This window comes from Nilaparvata lugens, chromosome 5 (genome assembly GCF_014356525.2).
Source record: "Nilaparvata lugens isolate BPH chromosome 5, ASM1435652v1, whole genome shotgun sequence".
In the NCBI taxonomy this organism is placed as follows: domain Eukaryota; kingdom Metazoa; phylum Arthropoda; class Insecta; order Hemiptera; family Delphacidae; genus Nilaparvata; species Nilaparvata lugens.
In genome coordinates, this window is record NC_052508.1 from 1378413 (window position 1) to 1397585 (window position 19173).

The 19173-nt window shown below is 33.7% G+C and overlaps 1 protein-coding gene across 1 annotated transcript; it reads left to right on the forward strand.

The window, feature by feature from the left end:
• The first annotated feature begins 9257 nt into the window (after positions 1-9257).
• Positions 9258-12918, forward strand: LOC120351547. The gene is made up of 3 exons (XM_039429334.1): positions 9258-10187; positions 10817-11063; positions 12863-12918. The coding sequence occupies exons 1-3, from the start codon at positions 9258-9260 to the stop codon at positions 12916-12918; spliced, it is 1233 nt and encodes a 410-aa protein (XP_039285268.1).
• Positions 12919-19173: the final 6255 nt, after the last annotated feature.

A 19173-nucleotide genomic window follows, 5' to 3' on the forward strand; every position in this document is an offset into this window, starting at 1 on the left:
CCTGTTTTAGTTTGCTCTTTATGGAAGAGAATATCATCGCATAGGGTATAGTTGCGTGATTTTTGCACAATTATTTTATCTGCTCTATCTAGATCAAATTGAGCATTGTATATCTTACTCAGGAAAGGATCCTGTTTTTGCAGTAATCCTATATTAACAGTCAAAATATTGTTTATATTTTGCCATTTCTTTTCAATTGTTTTCTGTATTGGCGCTCTGGAAAGGGCGTCAACTAATTGTAACAATTTTCCAGGCTTATATACAATTTCAAAGTCGTATTGTACCAATTTTGCAGCTAACTTCGCTATGCGTGAATTTGGTTCTCGTATGCTTTTGTAATATTGAAGACTTGCGTGATCAGTTATTACTTGAGAGATTCCTTCCTCTTCCTTATCGATTTTTCTATTTTCCACAATGCTGACCATGGTTTCCTATTATTTCCTGTGTATGATTATATAAAATCACTTCATTTTACACATGTGTTTCCAAGTTATTTTATAGTAATTGTATTTTTACCAATGTATTTCAATTATAATTAGCATTATATTGTATTGACTTTTCCAATTGCCATTTTTATGTGCTCAAAGGAATAAAAGCATTCTTATTCTTATTCTTATTCCAGATGTTTCTTGTGGTCATCAAGTGTAGAAGACATGATATAGATAATGTCAATGTAAATAAGAATGGATTTGTACAAGATGTCTGAAAATAAGTGTGTCATTCCTCTCATGAATCAGTTTGGGGATAAATTAAACCCCATATGAGGGCATTTGAAACTAAAAAGTCCTAGAGGTGTACTAAAGGCTGTGAGGTGTTTCGACTTTTCAGCTATTCTCATGGAATAAAAGGCTGAAGTTAAATCCAGGGTTGAGAGGAATTTTGCAGAGCTTAAGGCTTTCAATATTGTAGAAGGATTTGGAAGAGGATATCTAACTTTTAGAATCTTATTGTTGAGTTTTTTATAATTTACCACAAGACGAGGCTTGTTATTCTTGTCATGCACTATAAATGTGGGTGAGGCATAATTTGATTTGGTTTCTTCAATTACGTTTATGTAGAATCAGAAAGAGGCTTGAATGTAGTTGTCTCAATCGAATGAGATGGAATTGTCGCTAACAATTCAGGTGAATTGGACAACCATTTCCTGAGTTCCAATTTTCTGTTGTTGAGTGTAGAAAGAAGTTGTTGAGCAAGATCAATTGCTGCTGGAAGCGAACTTGAACCAATCAAGTCATCAACATAAAAATCTTCATGAATGGCATTGAAAACTGGTGAACCAGGTTGACAATCAACATCAGCTAAATGATTAAGAGTGCATGTTGCAAGATAGGGTGCTGAAGATGTGCTGTATGTGACTGTATTAAGAAAATATTCTTGAATAGGTTGACTTGTGTCTGATCTCCAAAAGATATGCTGAAAATTTTTATCTTCAGGGTAGCAAGAATTTGATGATACATCTTAGTGATTTCTGCTATAAAAGCAATACAATGCATGTGAAAACGAAGTTCAGTGTCAAATAGTTCAGGTTGAACAGTGGGCCCAATGTGAAGCACATCATTGAGTGAAACACCTGTAACTGATTTCACTGAAGCGTCGAAAACTACTCTCAATTTAGTTGTAGTTGAATCGGGTTTAAAAACCGGATGATGTGGAGTATGATAACAATTTTCATGAGAAAGTGTGGGTGGAGCGGGAGACATGTGACCCAGAGTTGAATACTCATCCATGAATGCAATGTATTGATCTTTCAATTCAGGATTAGAGATGAGTCGCTTCTTAAGAGAATGAAATCTGTTTAAAGCTTGATGATAAGATTTTCCAAGTGCCTGAGGAGAATCTTTTTTGGGAAGAGCAACTGAAAATCTACCATCTTCAATATGCTGAACATTGTCAACATAATGTTGTTCAACCTGTGCTTGTTCCGTAGGAATACTGGATTCAATATCAAGCTCTTCAATCCCCCAAAATTTCTCAAGTTGTTTTGAAATTTCTGAATTTGAAACAAAATTGGAAACAGGTTCATTAACAATAGGAGACTGAGATGGGATGGATCCCCAAATAACCCAACCTAGACATTTGTTCTGAAGGACACAGTTTTCAGATAATTGAAGTTGACCTGGTGTCATCAAGGAAGCATAAATTGAAACATTAAGTAGAATATCAACACCTTTGATTTGGAAAAAAATTGGATCAGCTAACCTAACATTGGCAGGAATATTTAATTTCGAAATATCCAGTCCCGGCAGTGGAATGCTGGATGTGATTTTCTCTGTGATGATACAGCTAATGCACTGAGACCAAGTGCAATCGGGTGAATATAAATCCAAAGATGACAGATTCAAGAGAGTAGAATTGCTACCAGATACTGTATAAACTGTACTACCCATATAAGTTGAAGATAATTGAAGATGAGCTGCTAGTTTGTGAGAAATGAAGCAACTATCAGAACTGCTGTCCAATAGGGCTCAACAGGAGACAGCCTGACCATGGACATCAAAGACAATGAGTTGCACTGTTGGCATAATACACAACTGATGATTCTCAAATATATTGATTTAAGGAGCGCTATGAGCGTTGCTGACTGCTAGCTCGCAGGATTCAGAAAAAGACAATGTTGATAAGTGAGAGGGCGCAGAGTGCTGGGATCTGACTGCAAGAAACACAGTGTAGACAGCTGTGAATCAAACAAAATGTTGTCAAAATTTAGGCTAATATATATGACTTCTGGACTTGAGGTCTTATTAATAAAATGATTATTATGTATTGATGATCTACAATACGGAACCTAATCTACTTTCCATAGTAGAGTTGCATGTTCATACATGAGATGGTTAACCCATGAGACTCCCCATTGATAGCATGTGTGGCCTTCCTCTTTTCTTTTATTTCCTTATTGCTGATGATGCCCACATATTGAACTGCTTGCCTGTCTGTGGGTAATAGAGAGTGCGTGGGTGATTGATGCCATGATTAAACATCCAAGTCACCACCATGGAATTCAAAACCACGAACCAGAGGTAGTGTTGAAGACTGAAAACTTTGTAATAACGTCCCAGATCAAGTTATTTATTTATTTATTTGCATAAATACACACATGGAGACAACAGGTTAAGCCCTTATATGTCTCCTTAAAACATTACAACATTTTTCATTAGAAAAATTAGATTTAAAATAAACAACAAGCTGAGAATAAAACAAGAGTAAAATAAGATAAGAACAGAATAAATTATATAACAAAAAAAGCGCCTATCTTATATTCATTGCTGAAACTACTTTCCGAGAGAAAATATGAGAGGTGGGAATATATGCACTTGAAATATCTTAAAAAGAACAAAGAATCATGTGGGCACTGAGAAGAAAAAGTCACATAAAAGAAAGAAAGAAAAATGTAATATGGTAACCTGGCCACAAATATCTATCCTAAATTAAGCCCTTCGGAGTGTTGTGGAATCTGCCACGAGAGCACCCAAAGACGTCTAGGCGCCCAGAAAAGAGATTGAAAAGCCTCTGGATTCTATTAATTGGAGAGTTATAATGACTTTCTGTTCTGGAGCATGTTACAAGAAAAGAGAATGAAGAACGACAAGCTATGGATGAAATGTAGAAATTAAGTTTAGAAAGTAAATAAGCAGAATCTATTTCATTGTTTAGTAAATTGTAAAGGAAAATAAGGGATCTGACATCTCTCCTTGATTTTAATGTTTCAATTCCAAATATACACCTCAGCGTATCAGTTGGGAAATCAAATGGACAGTAGACAGTAAACTTCTTGTAATACATATATCTCAGAAATTTGTTTTGCAAATGCTCCAGAATGAGAATTTGGCCATTGCAATATGGACTCCAGATCTCAGAGGCATATTCTAGGAGATTTCTAACTAGTGACTTGTATAAGAATAAGAGAGGGGCAACATCACTAAATGGTGAGCATGTCCTTAAGATGAAACCCATCTGCTGATTAGCCCTATTGCATATGAAGTCCACATTACAATTAAAAGTAAAATCACTGGTAAACACTACACCGAGTTTCCTGAAAGTTTTCATCTCTTCCAAAGGGGTGCCACCAATATTATATATATTTTCAAAAGGAGCCAACTGTCGAGAGAAACTAATTACTTTGCACTTGGCCACATTTATTTTCAGTTTATTAGTTTCACACCAGACTAATAAACTATCAACATCCCTCTAAAGGTTAATGCAATCATTGGCATTCTTTATTTCTCTGAATAGTTTAACATTGTCAGCGTACATGAGGCGAGAAGAATTTTTAATAAATGAAAGAAGATCGTTAATAAATAATAGAAAAAGTAGTGGCCCAAGATTAGAGCCCTGTGGCACGCCAGATGAACAATAAAAGGAATCAGATTTATGATTATGTATCATGACATATTGCAATCTCAAATGCAAGTAACTCTCCAGAAGTTTGACTAAGTTATCACAGAAACCCATTACTCCGAGTTTATTAACCAACAATCTGTGATTTATTGTATCAAATGCCTTAGAAAGATCTGTGTATATGGCATCAACCCTTCCCCCACCGTCTAACACTGTAAGAAACCATGTTGCTCCTCTGCAATAACTCTCTTGACTTGTCCAAATATAATTGCATGTAGTATTTTTTCAAAGTTTTGGAAAAACAGTTCAAAATAGATATAGGTCTGTAATTCCTTATGTTTGTTCTTTTCCCTGACTTGAAAACCGGGGTTATTCGAGCAATTTTCCATTTTTCCAGGAATTTAGAAGTTTTTATAGTTAGATTTAAAATAAACTTTAGAGGTTCAAGAAGAACTGCTACACAACCCTTAACAATAAATGTGGGAATAAAGTCAGGGCCTTCAAAGCAACCAGATCTTAATCCCGCTATAGCAGATAGGATTTAATCAGAAGAAACATCACCAATGCCTACACTCAATCCCAGGCCGCCAGACATCCCCGGACCACCCCCGCATGCATCAGGTGCAACAGGTGTATCAGCTCCATAAACAGACTCGAAGTAACGTGCAAATCCATCCACAATATGAGAACCAATGTAGGACTCCCCACTCAGCGTCATAGTCGACTCCACAAAGGATGTCTTTCTCTTGCAATTTACGTATCTCCAAAAGTTTCTCACGTTACTACACAGACCAGATTGAATGGAATGTAAATCTCTATACTTATAAAAGGCTAAGCCCCGACAGACTGAAATCACACCACAGCCCAAACTACTGAGCCTAAAAACTTGAAATTTTGCACGATTGTTTATGGTAGCCTGAAAACATCCACTAAGAAAGGAGTTTCAGAAATTTGCCCCCCTGAGGGAGCTGGGGCCCCCCAAAAATTTTGTACTTTTTAACCGCTCATTGCACAGCAAAGTCATGAGGAACTTTTTTGTTCAGCTACGAAAAAAAATTAGATCTATGCAGAAAAATTTCGATCAGGAGCACAGGGGGGTCCAGGAGAAGGCATTTTTCGAAAATTTTGATGTAAAATCACACTACAGCTCAAACTAATTGTCCTTCAGACTTGAAACTTTGCACAAATATTCTTCAAACATGCTAGACGCGCACTAAGAACGGATTTTGAGATATTTTGCCTCTAAGGGTTTCAAAGGATGAAAAAGGATCCTATTAAGTAAGGTTATGAACATGGTAAGGTGAGTGCCATATGGAAATGAGATAATTTATTTATTGACATGTGATATTCCAACATATGTTGTAATCATTGGAAATAACAAAATAATATGATAGAATTTCAAAAAAGAACATCTGTTCTATTATTGCTTTCTACCTGATTCCACTCAACCTCAATAATATTGTTCTGATAATTATTATTGATAAATATGTTCAATAATATTATTATTGATATAATAAAAGTATTGTTCTAATAATTAATTATTATCATTAAAATAATAATAGAATTGTTTTGGTAATCAATAAATATTTTTATTTTCACAAACTCTGTATAATTTATAATGGTGAATGTGGATCAGCTGCATCAAAGAAATTATCTCAAAAACATATGTTTAGGAAAACCATAGTTTTGAACTTCGTTTTCCTGATGCAATGTATAAGCCTACACGTAGCATGTAGTTATTATTAATTTTTCAGCTATAACAGTTTTTTGAGACTGCTAAATAAACGTCTACAGTTTTATCAATGCTGTATCGGCAATATGAAAACGCATGCAGTTAATATGTCTTCAAATAAAGGTGTTGATATCTACATGATAATATATTCTACCATTTTTATTTAATTAAAATTTCAAAATTATTCAAGCCTTGATAGAATGATTGACTCACTGTACAGTCAGTCGAAAATTTTAATATTGAAATGAGGGGTATTTTGGCAAGCTGAACAAAAAAGTAAGGTCCTATGCACCTTTTTGATATTATTTCTTCAAATGAAAAATGAGTTTTGTGGGTTGTCAAAACTCCCCCTGGAAGAGAAATTTTATCCTATCTTTTAGTAAAATAACAATGATTTCTGCATTGAATAACATCTATCTTGCCAACAAGAATCGAACTCTTTGTGAATTTAGATATGACCTACACTTTAGATTTATATAATTCTATTAATAAATTCATGGAAATTGAAGTACTTTTTTTCAGTTAGTTGATGATTAGTTGATGAAATTGATTATCAATAGAGAAAATGATTATAATTTCATCAATACAGAATTAGTTGAATGAATTGTCTATGTACTGAGTTCTTGGTCAACAATAATTCAATATTGGTATTTATCCAATCATTATTTTTTTCAGAAGTTATTTCATTTGAATTAGAAAATATCTATAAGCTCCTATCAATTTATCAATCGTAACAATGAATTCTTCAAAACATGAATTTAATCAAATAAAAAATTGCCAATACTTCTGTATTCATGTTCGCATGTTTTCCACTTATGATGGATAGCCAAAATATTGTGGAGCGAACTGCACGGCGAATTGTAATCATATGTCTGTAAAATGGATTAATAAATAATTATTATTAGCCCCCCTATTAAAATTTCTGTTCAGAAACCATCCCCAATATTCAAGTTATGTCAAGTAGTTTTCAAGTCTACAGGGAACAAACAAACATACAAAAAAACACACAAACAGACATTCATTTTTTCATAAATAGATTTTCATTCGGCTTAAACAAAAGCCTCTCTGAATGAAGGTAGAATGATAAGGATTCAGTTCTGTTGTTTTATCATTTTTTCAAATCACTTTCAAAAAGCTCATGTAGTACCTACTATTGTGTTTGAGACACTGCTGGCGCTATCATAGTTTCACCACTATTCTGTTCCACAGTCCTATCTCTTGCAGTCGTAAACTATTTCTATAATAATTATATAAAGTAGAGAGCTGGCTTATGCACGTATGGGATAGGAAAATTATGTTTGACGCATCATCACGTCTGAACTACTGGACTATTATTTAACTTGAAATTTTGCTTATAGATTCTTAATTAACCAAGGATGGTTATAGGCCTATTCTCAATTCTTCAAAATTTCATTACGTCAAGTTCTCATTTTATCAAGTTTTAAAATGGACCCTTGTGAAGCACGGGTTCTTGCTAGTATAACTATAATTATGAATCCAGAAGTATGGAGTTAGTGACCCCGCCCACACCAATGACCAATTACCAAAAATAGAACTGGAAAAATTACAGTATAGTATCATGAAGAATAATAATTTACAATTTAAGATACTGAAGAGAAATTTATGCATAATAGAGTTTATATTCAGGTATAATATTCATTCACCATTCTTATAGCTCATATTTAAATATCATAGTTTATTAAATTAATACAGTACGGTATTCAGAATACATAATAGTCCATTTCAAGTATTAGACGAATTAACCAGACAGGATTCAATCACCCTCACGCCAGAGGATCCTACCATCAACACTCCACACATTCCTGATTCCCACCCTGCTCGCCGTTTCAAGTAGAAACTGATGTCTTCGCCGAGTGAGATCTTCTCCAATAGTGACAGCCGAGTCATTGAGCTGCCTCCTCGCCGTCAGGATCATTCGTCGGGTCTGGTAGCTCTCGAATTTGACCAGTATAACCCGAGGTATAGGCCGAGTATCGCCAGGCTTCGATGTGAGACGACCCACACGGTGACATCGATCAATCAGCGATGGAGCGATCTCGATCTTCAGCTTGTCGTGACATAGATTTGTCACAAGCTCAGGTATACCAAATATTTGTATATTGTTCTGACGCTGATATTGTTCGAAGGCGTCCAGCCTACCCTCGTACGCCGCATTGTTCATTGCCAGCTGGTCGTGCAACTTGGTGATTGCAGCTGACATCGAGTCCTCCCTCTGTTCCATGGCCGTGAAGCGTGACTCACACTCATCCAGAACACGGGCAGTAATCTTTTCCTCGAGTCTATTGTTGATCTTATCAGCAACATGATCAACCAGGGTGTCGAGAAACAAGTCATCTGATAGCAGTTCAGTGATGAGCTCCTTAATCAGGCCTTTATCAACAATCAACCCCTCGCCATTGGAACTAGATGAAGAAGAGGAGGGGCGACGCTCGGACAATGACGCCTTATTGCCACTCTTATCGCCAGCAGCCCTGTCCTTACCGGCTCCAACCTTGCCACTGCTCCTCGTTGCAATTGGTGTATTCACCATTTTAAACAAAAACACTTATAACTTGCGAACGATTTATTATCAATAAGTGGAAATTCACAGGCGCGTAGATGAGTCCGCGTCGCACAACTCAACCAAAATTCAACTCACAACTCCTGGAAAAACCTGAAAAACTTGAAGCACAAACAAGAGCCGAAACAAACAGCGTCAGGCTAGTTTCATTCTTATCTCAACGATGAAACCAATCTGGTTTGAATACTCATCAATATACCAATCTGGCGCTGCTTTGTTGAACAATAGTAGCCTTCTTCTTCAGCTATTATAAAATTAATTGTAGTGTGGTTCATGATATTATCGGTGTGATTCACATCCATTGCTGTATCGTTGTAATCTTAAACGACCGCATGTACGATCAAATTAACAGTAGCAGTTTCATGTACATTTACATGTCCAGTTCTAGTTGGGAGATCGAACCGATCGGTTGTTTTTCGTTCCAGCAATCTTATTGTTATAATGATTAGAACTTAACCTAATTCTTTCCGGACTGGTCGTGTTATGAAATATGTTTTGAACTTGAATCGTGAAGGTTAAAATATACTTTTTGTGGAGTTGAAGCGTTCAATGAGTTATATTTTTTTGCCTAAACTTTCTACGAAACCGTACATTAATAAACTTTGTAAAATGAGTTCCTGCGGCAAGTGTAGCCAATCGGTGAGTCGTGCTCCTGCGAATCCTAAACTACTTTGCAAGGACTGTAATTCGTATTACCATCCTGATTGCGTTAAAATAAAGGAATCTGATCTAGCATTTCTAAAAGATAAGCCCTGGAGTTGCCCGGCTTGTGTTGATGCTCTACGTATGTCAAGACTCGCTTCGGACTCGACACCGGTAAAAATTAATAATCCTTCAAATGTGAGTGATAGTCCAACATCTATAAAATTAATTGAAAAACTCGTGGGTGATTTGAGGAGCGATTCCGACAGTAAACAGAGTGAGGTGGTTGAGGGTTTACAGGAGCTAAAACGAATCATCATCGGTGGAAGAGATAAGGTGAATGAGTGGACTGACATCATCACAAAGCAAAGTGAGATCATTGATCGTCAGCAGACCCTCATTGACTCGCTTAAAAAAGATGTTGAGAGTACACTGTGTCGTCTACAAGCAGCAGAGGATCGACTTCAAACAGCGGAAGAAAGAATAGACAATATGGAGCAGTATTCGCGGCGCAGCACACTGGAAATACATGGCGTTCCAGAGGTGGAGAATGAACAAGTAATGGACACGCTGGCCGAGGTGGGGAAGTCGATTGGCTTGGAAATAACACAAGACATGGTGGGTGCATGTCATCGACTACAGCCATTCAAAGGGAAACCAGGTACGAAGCAGCCGCCCCCCAGCATCATCGTCAAATTTGTTAGAAGCCAGCATGCTGATCAAATGATGGAGATGAGAAGGAAAAGGGGTACGCTGGAAAGACATCACATTGGAGGTTTCAGTGGCAAGGGGCCGGTGTTCATAAACTGCAGCCTCACATCGGGGAGAAGAAAACTACTAGGCTTGGCTTGTCGGCTGAAGAGAGAGCAGAAAATAAAGGATGCATGGGTTGACCAGGTGGGCAGAGTAAAAATTAGAAAGGATGCTAATGGAAAAACTTTTGTCATAAAAAATGAGGCAGATTTATGCTTTCCTGCTCTTTAATTGAGCATTTGAGCCATTTAAATGGGTATAAAGTTGCTACTCATTATTATTTATTGATATTTATAAGGATAAATATTTTCGTTTTTAGTTTTTTTTCATAGAGGGGAAACACCTTATCGACAATTGAAAGGATTTATTTCTCAACTCACAAATTCATAGATCAAACTTATTCAGAATTATATTGGAATTTTTATAAACTTCATATTATAATGCAAGATTGGAGTTATCTTATCTTAACATGACAGTCCATTGTCAAATTCAATTTTGTTTCTCATATCTATTATTTTTTAATCTCATTTTCGAATTGTCATTATCTTTCAATTTATACAAGTTAGTAATAAGAAAACTTGTCCAATTAATTACAATTACAATTAAATAACAATTAATAAAGCTAATAGGCTACTTATAAATTAATAAAAAAACTAATAATAAGGAACATAAAATATACGTGTAATCTATAGATACAGATCTCGCAAAATGGTAAAATGTTACAGTTAGACGAAGAAGATGTGAATATTAATCATAATTTTATAACGTTTCAGAATTGGAATGATTCAAAACGTTTCTTGAACCAGGTGGATAGATCGGTCAATGAATTGGTATGCATAGGTACTAACGTACGATCACTCAGAAAATATTGTGATACAATAGATCTAGAATTACAGGATGTAATCAAGGGCATAGACGTCATAATCTTAAGTGAAGTCAACTTAAATTCACAAGAAATTAGCTTGTATGGTATGCCGGGATATGGTAGTATTTTCAAATGTAGACAGGAAGGAAGAGGTGGTGGGCTAGGAATATTCTACAGAGAGAAATGGAATATAGAAGAAATAGAGTATAATTTTGAGTCTGCGGAGATTTTATGTGTAAAAATTACCACCGAAAGAAAGTCTACAGTCATAGCATCTTTTTACAGACCTCCAAATCAGAATGTTAATTTGTTCAATGAAGAACTAGAAAAATTCTTAACCATAGATCAGATAAAGAATGAGAAAAATATCATAATGATAGGAGATATTAATTTATGTTATATGAATGAAAGATATGGTGCAGATAACTATCTCAGTGTTCTATACTCCAATGGCCTATATAATAGTATACAAGGACCTACCAGAGAGGAAATATACAATGATATATTAGTATCTACCTGTTTGGACCACATAAACGTAAAATTACATAATGATTGCTCTTATACCTCTTTTGTAGTTCAAAGTAAAATAGCGGATCATTATTGGACTGGGGTAAAAATTAGTATAAATGAAAATCCACATAGAAAATTAGAGGAAGAATATAGGCATATTACAAACACAAAAAGGGTTAATGAATTGATTCAGGGAGCTAACTGGTGGCCATTACTAGATCTCAGAGATCCATCGGATATATATAATGAAATCATAAAGAAATTTGGGGACATCTACAATGAAAGCAAAATAAGGGTTAAGATTGATAGGAAACAAGAAAGAAAACCTTGAATCAATAATAACATTAGGCAATTAATTAATGAAAAAAATATTACATGGCAAAGATTAAAAAGAGATAAATATAATTTAGAGCTAAGGGAACAATTCAAGAGAATCAGAAATAACCTGACAAATCAAATAAGAATAGGAAAAAAGAGTATTATAATAGGTTGTTTTCTGCTAACTACAGTGATACGAAAAAACATGGGAAACTATCAACCAATTCATTAATAAAAAACGCAGGCCGACAATATTAGAATCAATTAAAAATAATTTTTAAGTAACGGAAGAAAATCACATTCATGAACTAATAGAAAAATTTAGAAATAAGTTTAAAGAAGAAATAGAAGAGATTAAGGATGATATGAAAGGACAACACTTTGACTTGTCTCAAAGTTTCAAACAAGCAAATTTCTCTATAGGCGATAGACTAAGTATGCATTTCAGGAAAATTAATTTAGAATTGCTATATATGGCTATTTTGAAATTAAATAAGAATTCATCTCCAGGTCCAGATAAAATTAGAGCAAAAAATTTAATAAATAATATATTTCATTTGAGATTGATACTGTTGCACCTGATCAATAGAATTATAGAAACAGGGAATATACCACCGAAAATGAAAATAACTTATCTTAGGCCAATTTTTAAGAAGGGGTCAAAGAAGGATTTAGGATGTTATAGACCAGTGGGTTCTATTTCGGTTATTATGAAAATTCTCGAGCACATCATAGGTATACAGTTGCAAGGATATCTGTCAAGATTCAGTATAATTAATGAGAATCAGTATGGATTCATTCCAGGAAAGTCAACTATTGATCTTTTGGAAAATATGACTAGTGATATCAATAGGGCACTAAATAGCAACAAATTTGTAATTTCGGTAACAACTGACTTAACAAAAGCATACGACCTTGTGAATTATGAAGTCATGCTTTTAAAATTGAGTGGGATGGGTGTTGGAGGTAAACTGTTAAGACTGTTTGAGAATTATTTCAAAGATAGAGTACTGCATGTTGGTATAGGTGGTTATGTAAGTAACAGTTATGAACAGAACTGTGGATTAATTCAAGGAAGTATTTTATCACCGATCCTATTTAACATATATGTGAATGATTTTGCCAGTTTACAGTTTAGAAGTAAGGTTTTACAATATGCAGATGATAATGTATTATATTTAGTACATAAGGAGCTGGAGAGTGGATTAAGAGATATGCAAGAAGATATTGATCTAACAGTTAAGTACTTTTACAATAATCATATAAAAATTAACTCTCATAAAACTAAAGTGATATTATTTAGGAACCAAAGAATTAATATAAATGAAAATCAATTAACTAGGTTGAAGTGTCATAAACCTGTCTGTCTGAGAAACCAACTCAGGAATAGATGTAACTGTCAGGATCTAGAGTTCAATAAAAGTATCAAACATTTAGGAATAACATTTGATGCAGATATGAGGTTTAAATCACATAATAACTGGCTGACAAATATCATGAGAGCAGCACTGTATAAAAATGTTCAAAAATATGTTATTATTTTCCTATTACTACTAAAAGAATTATATATTACTCAATGATACAAAGTACACTATTCTATGGGATCACAATTTACTATTTGGCACCAACATATAATAAGAACCTTATTTAATGGTATTGAAAGACAGCTTCTGGGAATTATGACATTCGAGGCTCTTGCTAAGTTTACCGACTTATCTCGTAATTATTTTAATGATAAATACAGAGAAATAAATGAAATTGAATATAGATTAAGGCATAGAAACTACAGAGCCCAAAGATTTAATAACGCATATGGGAAAAGAGCCCCTGAATGCAGAATACCATGTCTTTTGAATGCATTACCTCTAGAATTAAGAATATTAGATAGAAAACGTGATGTTCAAACAAAGTTAAAATTATACTATATGAGAATGAATGATTAAAAGTAAAATTAGAATACATTCATCGAGATGCCAAAGAAGGTTATAAAATAATTATACAGTATGAACTTCTTACCTGAAGTTATATTTAACTGATGTTTTATTAGTCTGAATGAAACGTAAATGTTTTGGCCACCAAACATAGATGCAGTTTATTAGTTGTGTTTATGGTTAGTGGAATTGAAGTTGTAAACAAATTAACAAAGAGGAGTCAAGGAAAATAATAGGCTATGAAAGGATCAATGAAGCTGTCTAGGTTATAAAATTTATTAAAATAGTACAAAAGCAAGTTAAAGAAGAACATAGTTAATTTAAAATAAAAATATCTTAGTCTCTTTTTTAATGAAAATATTTGGTACAGTTGAAAAATGTATATAGAGGATAAGTTTAACATTGTACTTAGTTATTAATAAAGACTTTACCTCAATACAGAGAAAAACCAAATAGACCATTGATAACCAGCTTGACCAACCCAACGGATTAGCTATTTTCATGTATTTTCAGATTATGAAAATAAATTATTAGATTTTAATTCTATTTTTCTTGATAAAATCTATTTAATGATATTTTTATAATATTTAGAGTTGGAATGTCTATCTTTCACGTATTTTTATTGCAACCACATATCCTACCCAATATCAAGTGAACGCAACGATGACATCGTTCATACTAAAACCAATAACTATGAAGCAATGATTTACTCACTTGAATAAATAAATTACCTCTTATTTCGTTATGATTTAAAAAAAAAAACACCAGAACTGGTGTTAAATACCTCGAGTCGCCTAAAGCCTTGTACACACGTCCGTACAGATTCGCGCGAACAATCGTATGTACACATGCCTCAACATTCACTGTACGTCCTTGTGGACGCGATCCACATTTGCCTCGGCATTCAAAAAGCTATCTGATTTGCAGACGACACGAAGCCATGATAGATGTAGATTTTCCACAACATGACAACAATGGCGTCATTCCATCATTGAAGATAGTTATCTCAAATTGCAGCAGTATCATTTTATTTCAATGACTTATATAATAAAATCAAAAATAAAACTTGACAAACGATGTTGGTGGGTTGAACGATTGTAGGTTGAAGTAAGGAAATAAATTGCTACATGACATAAGATTGACAATTCAAACTTTATTAGGATGTCAAAACATTATCTTGTTAATATACTGAATCTAATTCAACTAGTTATCTAAACAAATGATATCATCATGAGGGAAGCAATAACTCCAAAAGAACGATTGGCTCTAACTTTGAGATTCTTGGCATTAGGCGATTCATTTGTTGGTTTCCAATATCTTTTCTGAATCTCAAAAAAAGAAAATTTCTACAATAATTCCAGAAGTTTTGATGACCTAATCAAAGCACTTAACACTGTCTCACAAAATTGACAGTCTTCTTTTAGGAAATTAGCCATAAATTGAATCAAATACTAAATTGCTGCCCATTTTAAACTAACTCTGCTCATACACATGACAAAACAAGATTCTCCAAAAGATTAGCTTCAAGATTTACCTTTAAGGGAATACTAGTTCAAATTTTGAATAAATCTCTCTATAGATAGCCTAGCTATCTAAAACGTATAATATCATATTGAAGATTACAATTTTAATTAACAACTCTGATTGATAACATGAAACAAACACAAGATGATTTGATAGCCACAGTAAAATAATATTTGAGCTATACTTTCTTGTAGGAACCCTGTAGAGAAGCTTTTTTTACTTAAATTATGCAGTTCTGAATTTGTTAATCATGATACAAATTATATACTCCATGCATGTTTCTATTTAAATATTTGACAATCCACATATCCTACAAAATTACAAAAATCCTACAATTTACAATTAGTTATTGGATCACAATTTGATTTGTCATTCATCAACCTAATTCATTGGAATTAGGTTATGACGCCTTCAATGTTTACGTTTTGCCTCACCCGTATGGCAAAATCGCGTCCACACGTACATTCAATGCTCACCCGAGGCGCCTTTGAGCATGCCAAAATACCGACAGGGTTCCGGTTCGCCCACATGCCTCAGCGAACAGTGTCCACACGTGCGAATGCAAGCCCATACACGTATGCTCACCCGAGGCAAACGTACGTGTGTACACCGTTTAAGAAACGCGGATTTCACTAGCAGACTTTGGTGTCGGAAACAGTGATAAGACAGAGCTACCAACTAAACCTGGTAACCGCTACTGTAGCGGATGGATAGCAGTTCTTGTTAGCTGTTACCTTTTTATCACTTCCTATTCCTACTTAACCGCGAATTTTTAATTTCAATCACGAGATTCATACATTGCGAATTATATTAATTTACTAGGAATAAATTTGTTTGATGGATGATGGAGATTTGTTTGATGGAGATTTTATTTGATGAAGTAGGCTAATTTTTGTAGCTTGATGAAAAATTAATAGTCGAACCTGTCATTTGAAAAATCAAGCAATAAAGTATGCTGTTACGACCATGCTGAAATGAACAAAAAATATGATTTGACTGACAAAATTTATCTTTTGATAATTATTGAGATTTTTCAAATGCCAGGTTCGATTATTATTTTTCATCAAGCTACAAAACTTAGCCTACTTCATCAATAAAATTGAATGATGGTGACTAATTCCTAGATAAATAATATCCTTCCTTATTTATCCAGCATATTGTTGAATTGAAAATTAGAAAGATCTAAGCAAGTAAATAAATAACATTACATTTTAAAAATAATAATTGCAATATGGAAACAAAGTTACCGTATATATTCACTTCTCCTAATATGGCCATCAAAATTGATAGAATCAATGAAAATTCTTAAGTAATTTATTGAAATGTTTGATTATAATATTAATTAATTTTTCAATTACAGTAACTTAATTAATTGAAAATGGCAAAGAAAAATAGTCGATTCATGTCAGTAGTCGGTAAATTGATGAAACATTTTGAAAGCTATATAGGTAACTACTTACTTGCAATGAGAATTTTTATTTCATTCCGTTTTCAGTAATATTATGAGGATTTTTTTCATGAATATTACTGCCAAGCAGTGCTAGATTTAAACCGGTGCACAACAGAGCTGAACAATATTAGTACCTACCTCTACCTAGGCATATATTCAGCAGTTTAATTTCATCCCAGTTAATAGGCCTACATTTAAGAGAATTTAAATCCTATTCTAATCCTGTATATGTTATGTTTGCTGTCTTTCAACTAAAACTGAAACATTAAAATGAATCGTCATCATGATATAAAATACTATTGACCTAATGCTGATGATTTTTATTTAAACCTGACACAGGAAAAATTTCGTTTGAATAGTAATCAAAATTGATACAAATTGGCCAATTTTATTAAATAAAGAAAAAAATTTCCCGGGGGAAGACTACAGTATACTCCCTTCCACATGGGAGGCATTCCATACCCTCCCGGAGCATAGCTCCGGTACTTTCTTGTGTCAAGTATCAAATAATTAACTATGCTTTTTTAGATTTCTATTTAAAAAAATATTATGCACATAATTATATAGCCTACCTGTATGGGCCTACAATATAGAATGCAGTTATTATACAATATATTGTATCTTATCGCTCAAAACGATGAAAGATTCAAGGCTGCTACCGTACTCCTTTAAACCAATGACCGCACTTGAACTGGCTCTGCTTAATAATCGAACCCCACCTTGGATAATATTATATCATATCCATCAAAAATATTGATATATTATATCCTTTCCATATCCACATCATCATTATTTCACATACTGTACCCGCTCTTTCGAGGAACATGTTCAGTAAAAAACTTCCACAAAAAATAGGAAAACAGACTATCATAAAAATTTTTAATTCTTAATAACGTATAAATCATTTGCGCTCTTTATTTATTGTTTAAAAAATTATATTTTAGTTTTTTATATCGACATCTTCTATAAAATTATTGAATAAAATCTCAATGCCCATTGCAACTTCAAATTCAAAATAATTAATCACAGTTATATCTATGCAATTGTAAATAAGACAAAAAAACTCACGTCCCTTAAAATAAGAGTGCCGTCTCTGGTGGATGTGCTGCCACATTTCCACTTGTTCGTCAAGTAAATTCAAGGGCTCATTTTCGAGCTCGGGATTTAGCTAAGTTCTAGACTTTAAACAGCTGGAGCCAGAAAATTGGCTTTCCGAAAAAGGGCGTATTCGTAGTTTTTATGCTAATCTTCATTTTCTCATTTCTATAATTATTGGAGACGTTTATTGCCTTGACGAAATGATACATTTCTAAATAATTCAAAATAGGTAGCTGAAACTTTACACTATTTTCTCTTTATTCTATTTTGTGTTCAATTTTATAGTTTTTCAAAATTTAATTTAAACTAGGACTACGACGACGCCCCGTTTCGGAAAGCCAATTTTCTGACTCCAGTTGTTTAAATTCTAGAACTTAGTTAAATCCCGAGCTCAGAAACTGGCCCTAATATTTTATATTTTCAAATCACTCCAATTATTCCAGTCCGTTCATTCCATTCAGCTGTATGTATGAGTGAATTAACGAAGTTGATAAATTGTGACCCATTAAAAAAATATGATTCCACCTCTTGGCAGGATATAATTAGCAACGTCCCGTCCGAATCCCTCCTCACAGGGATAATAAACCGATTTTCAGTAGCCGCTACCAGGTCTAGTAGACGCCAAATGTAGATTTAAATAATAACAATAGAGTACTTAAAGTGAGAAAACGGAAAAAATGACATGAATTCAATAATTATAATAATAATGCTGTTTAATTCATAAATAGTAAAAAATAGACTCAATTACAATTTTACGATATAATTCTAAACAAAAACACTTATTTTAGAGGCAAAATAATCAAATTGTTAAAAAAGATCACCATTACACTACTTCAAGAAACAGAGTGCCCCAATATTAGATTTTATCAACTTGTAGGTTATACAATTCAAGAGATTTAGGTTATTACTGAATGACCCAAAAAGAATGGTCGGCTTTTAAGTGACTATAACTAGAATAATTTCCAACATACATCTTATTTCTATATATTATGAGCTTGTTCAATTGTCTAATTTCAGAAAACGTCATAATTAACAATGTTTTTCAATGTGTTTCGTTATTCATTCAAAAAAGTGTTGATTTAAGTTTCATTTCTTTACAAACTAAAACTTCAATCAGCCGCCATTTTTGGTAGAAGTATCATAGAACATTTTTATTGATGCCATATTTCTAGTTTTAAAAAAGTATTTAAAATGATGTAGCACAAAATGGGTGTTAACAATATTAGAGTTACAACCCCTAAGTCACCCCCTTCCTTATGAGGGGTTGAAATTCAGTTGTACGTCAAAAGGTAGAGTATTCGTCCAATAACTTATCATGAAAGTTACAGTATTATAACTACAACAGTCTCCAACTTATTGAAGGGTTCCCATACATTATGACTTACTCTGTATAAATACATTTTCAACTCAACTAACTTAGCTACCTTATATGAT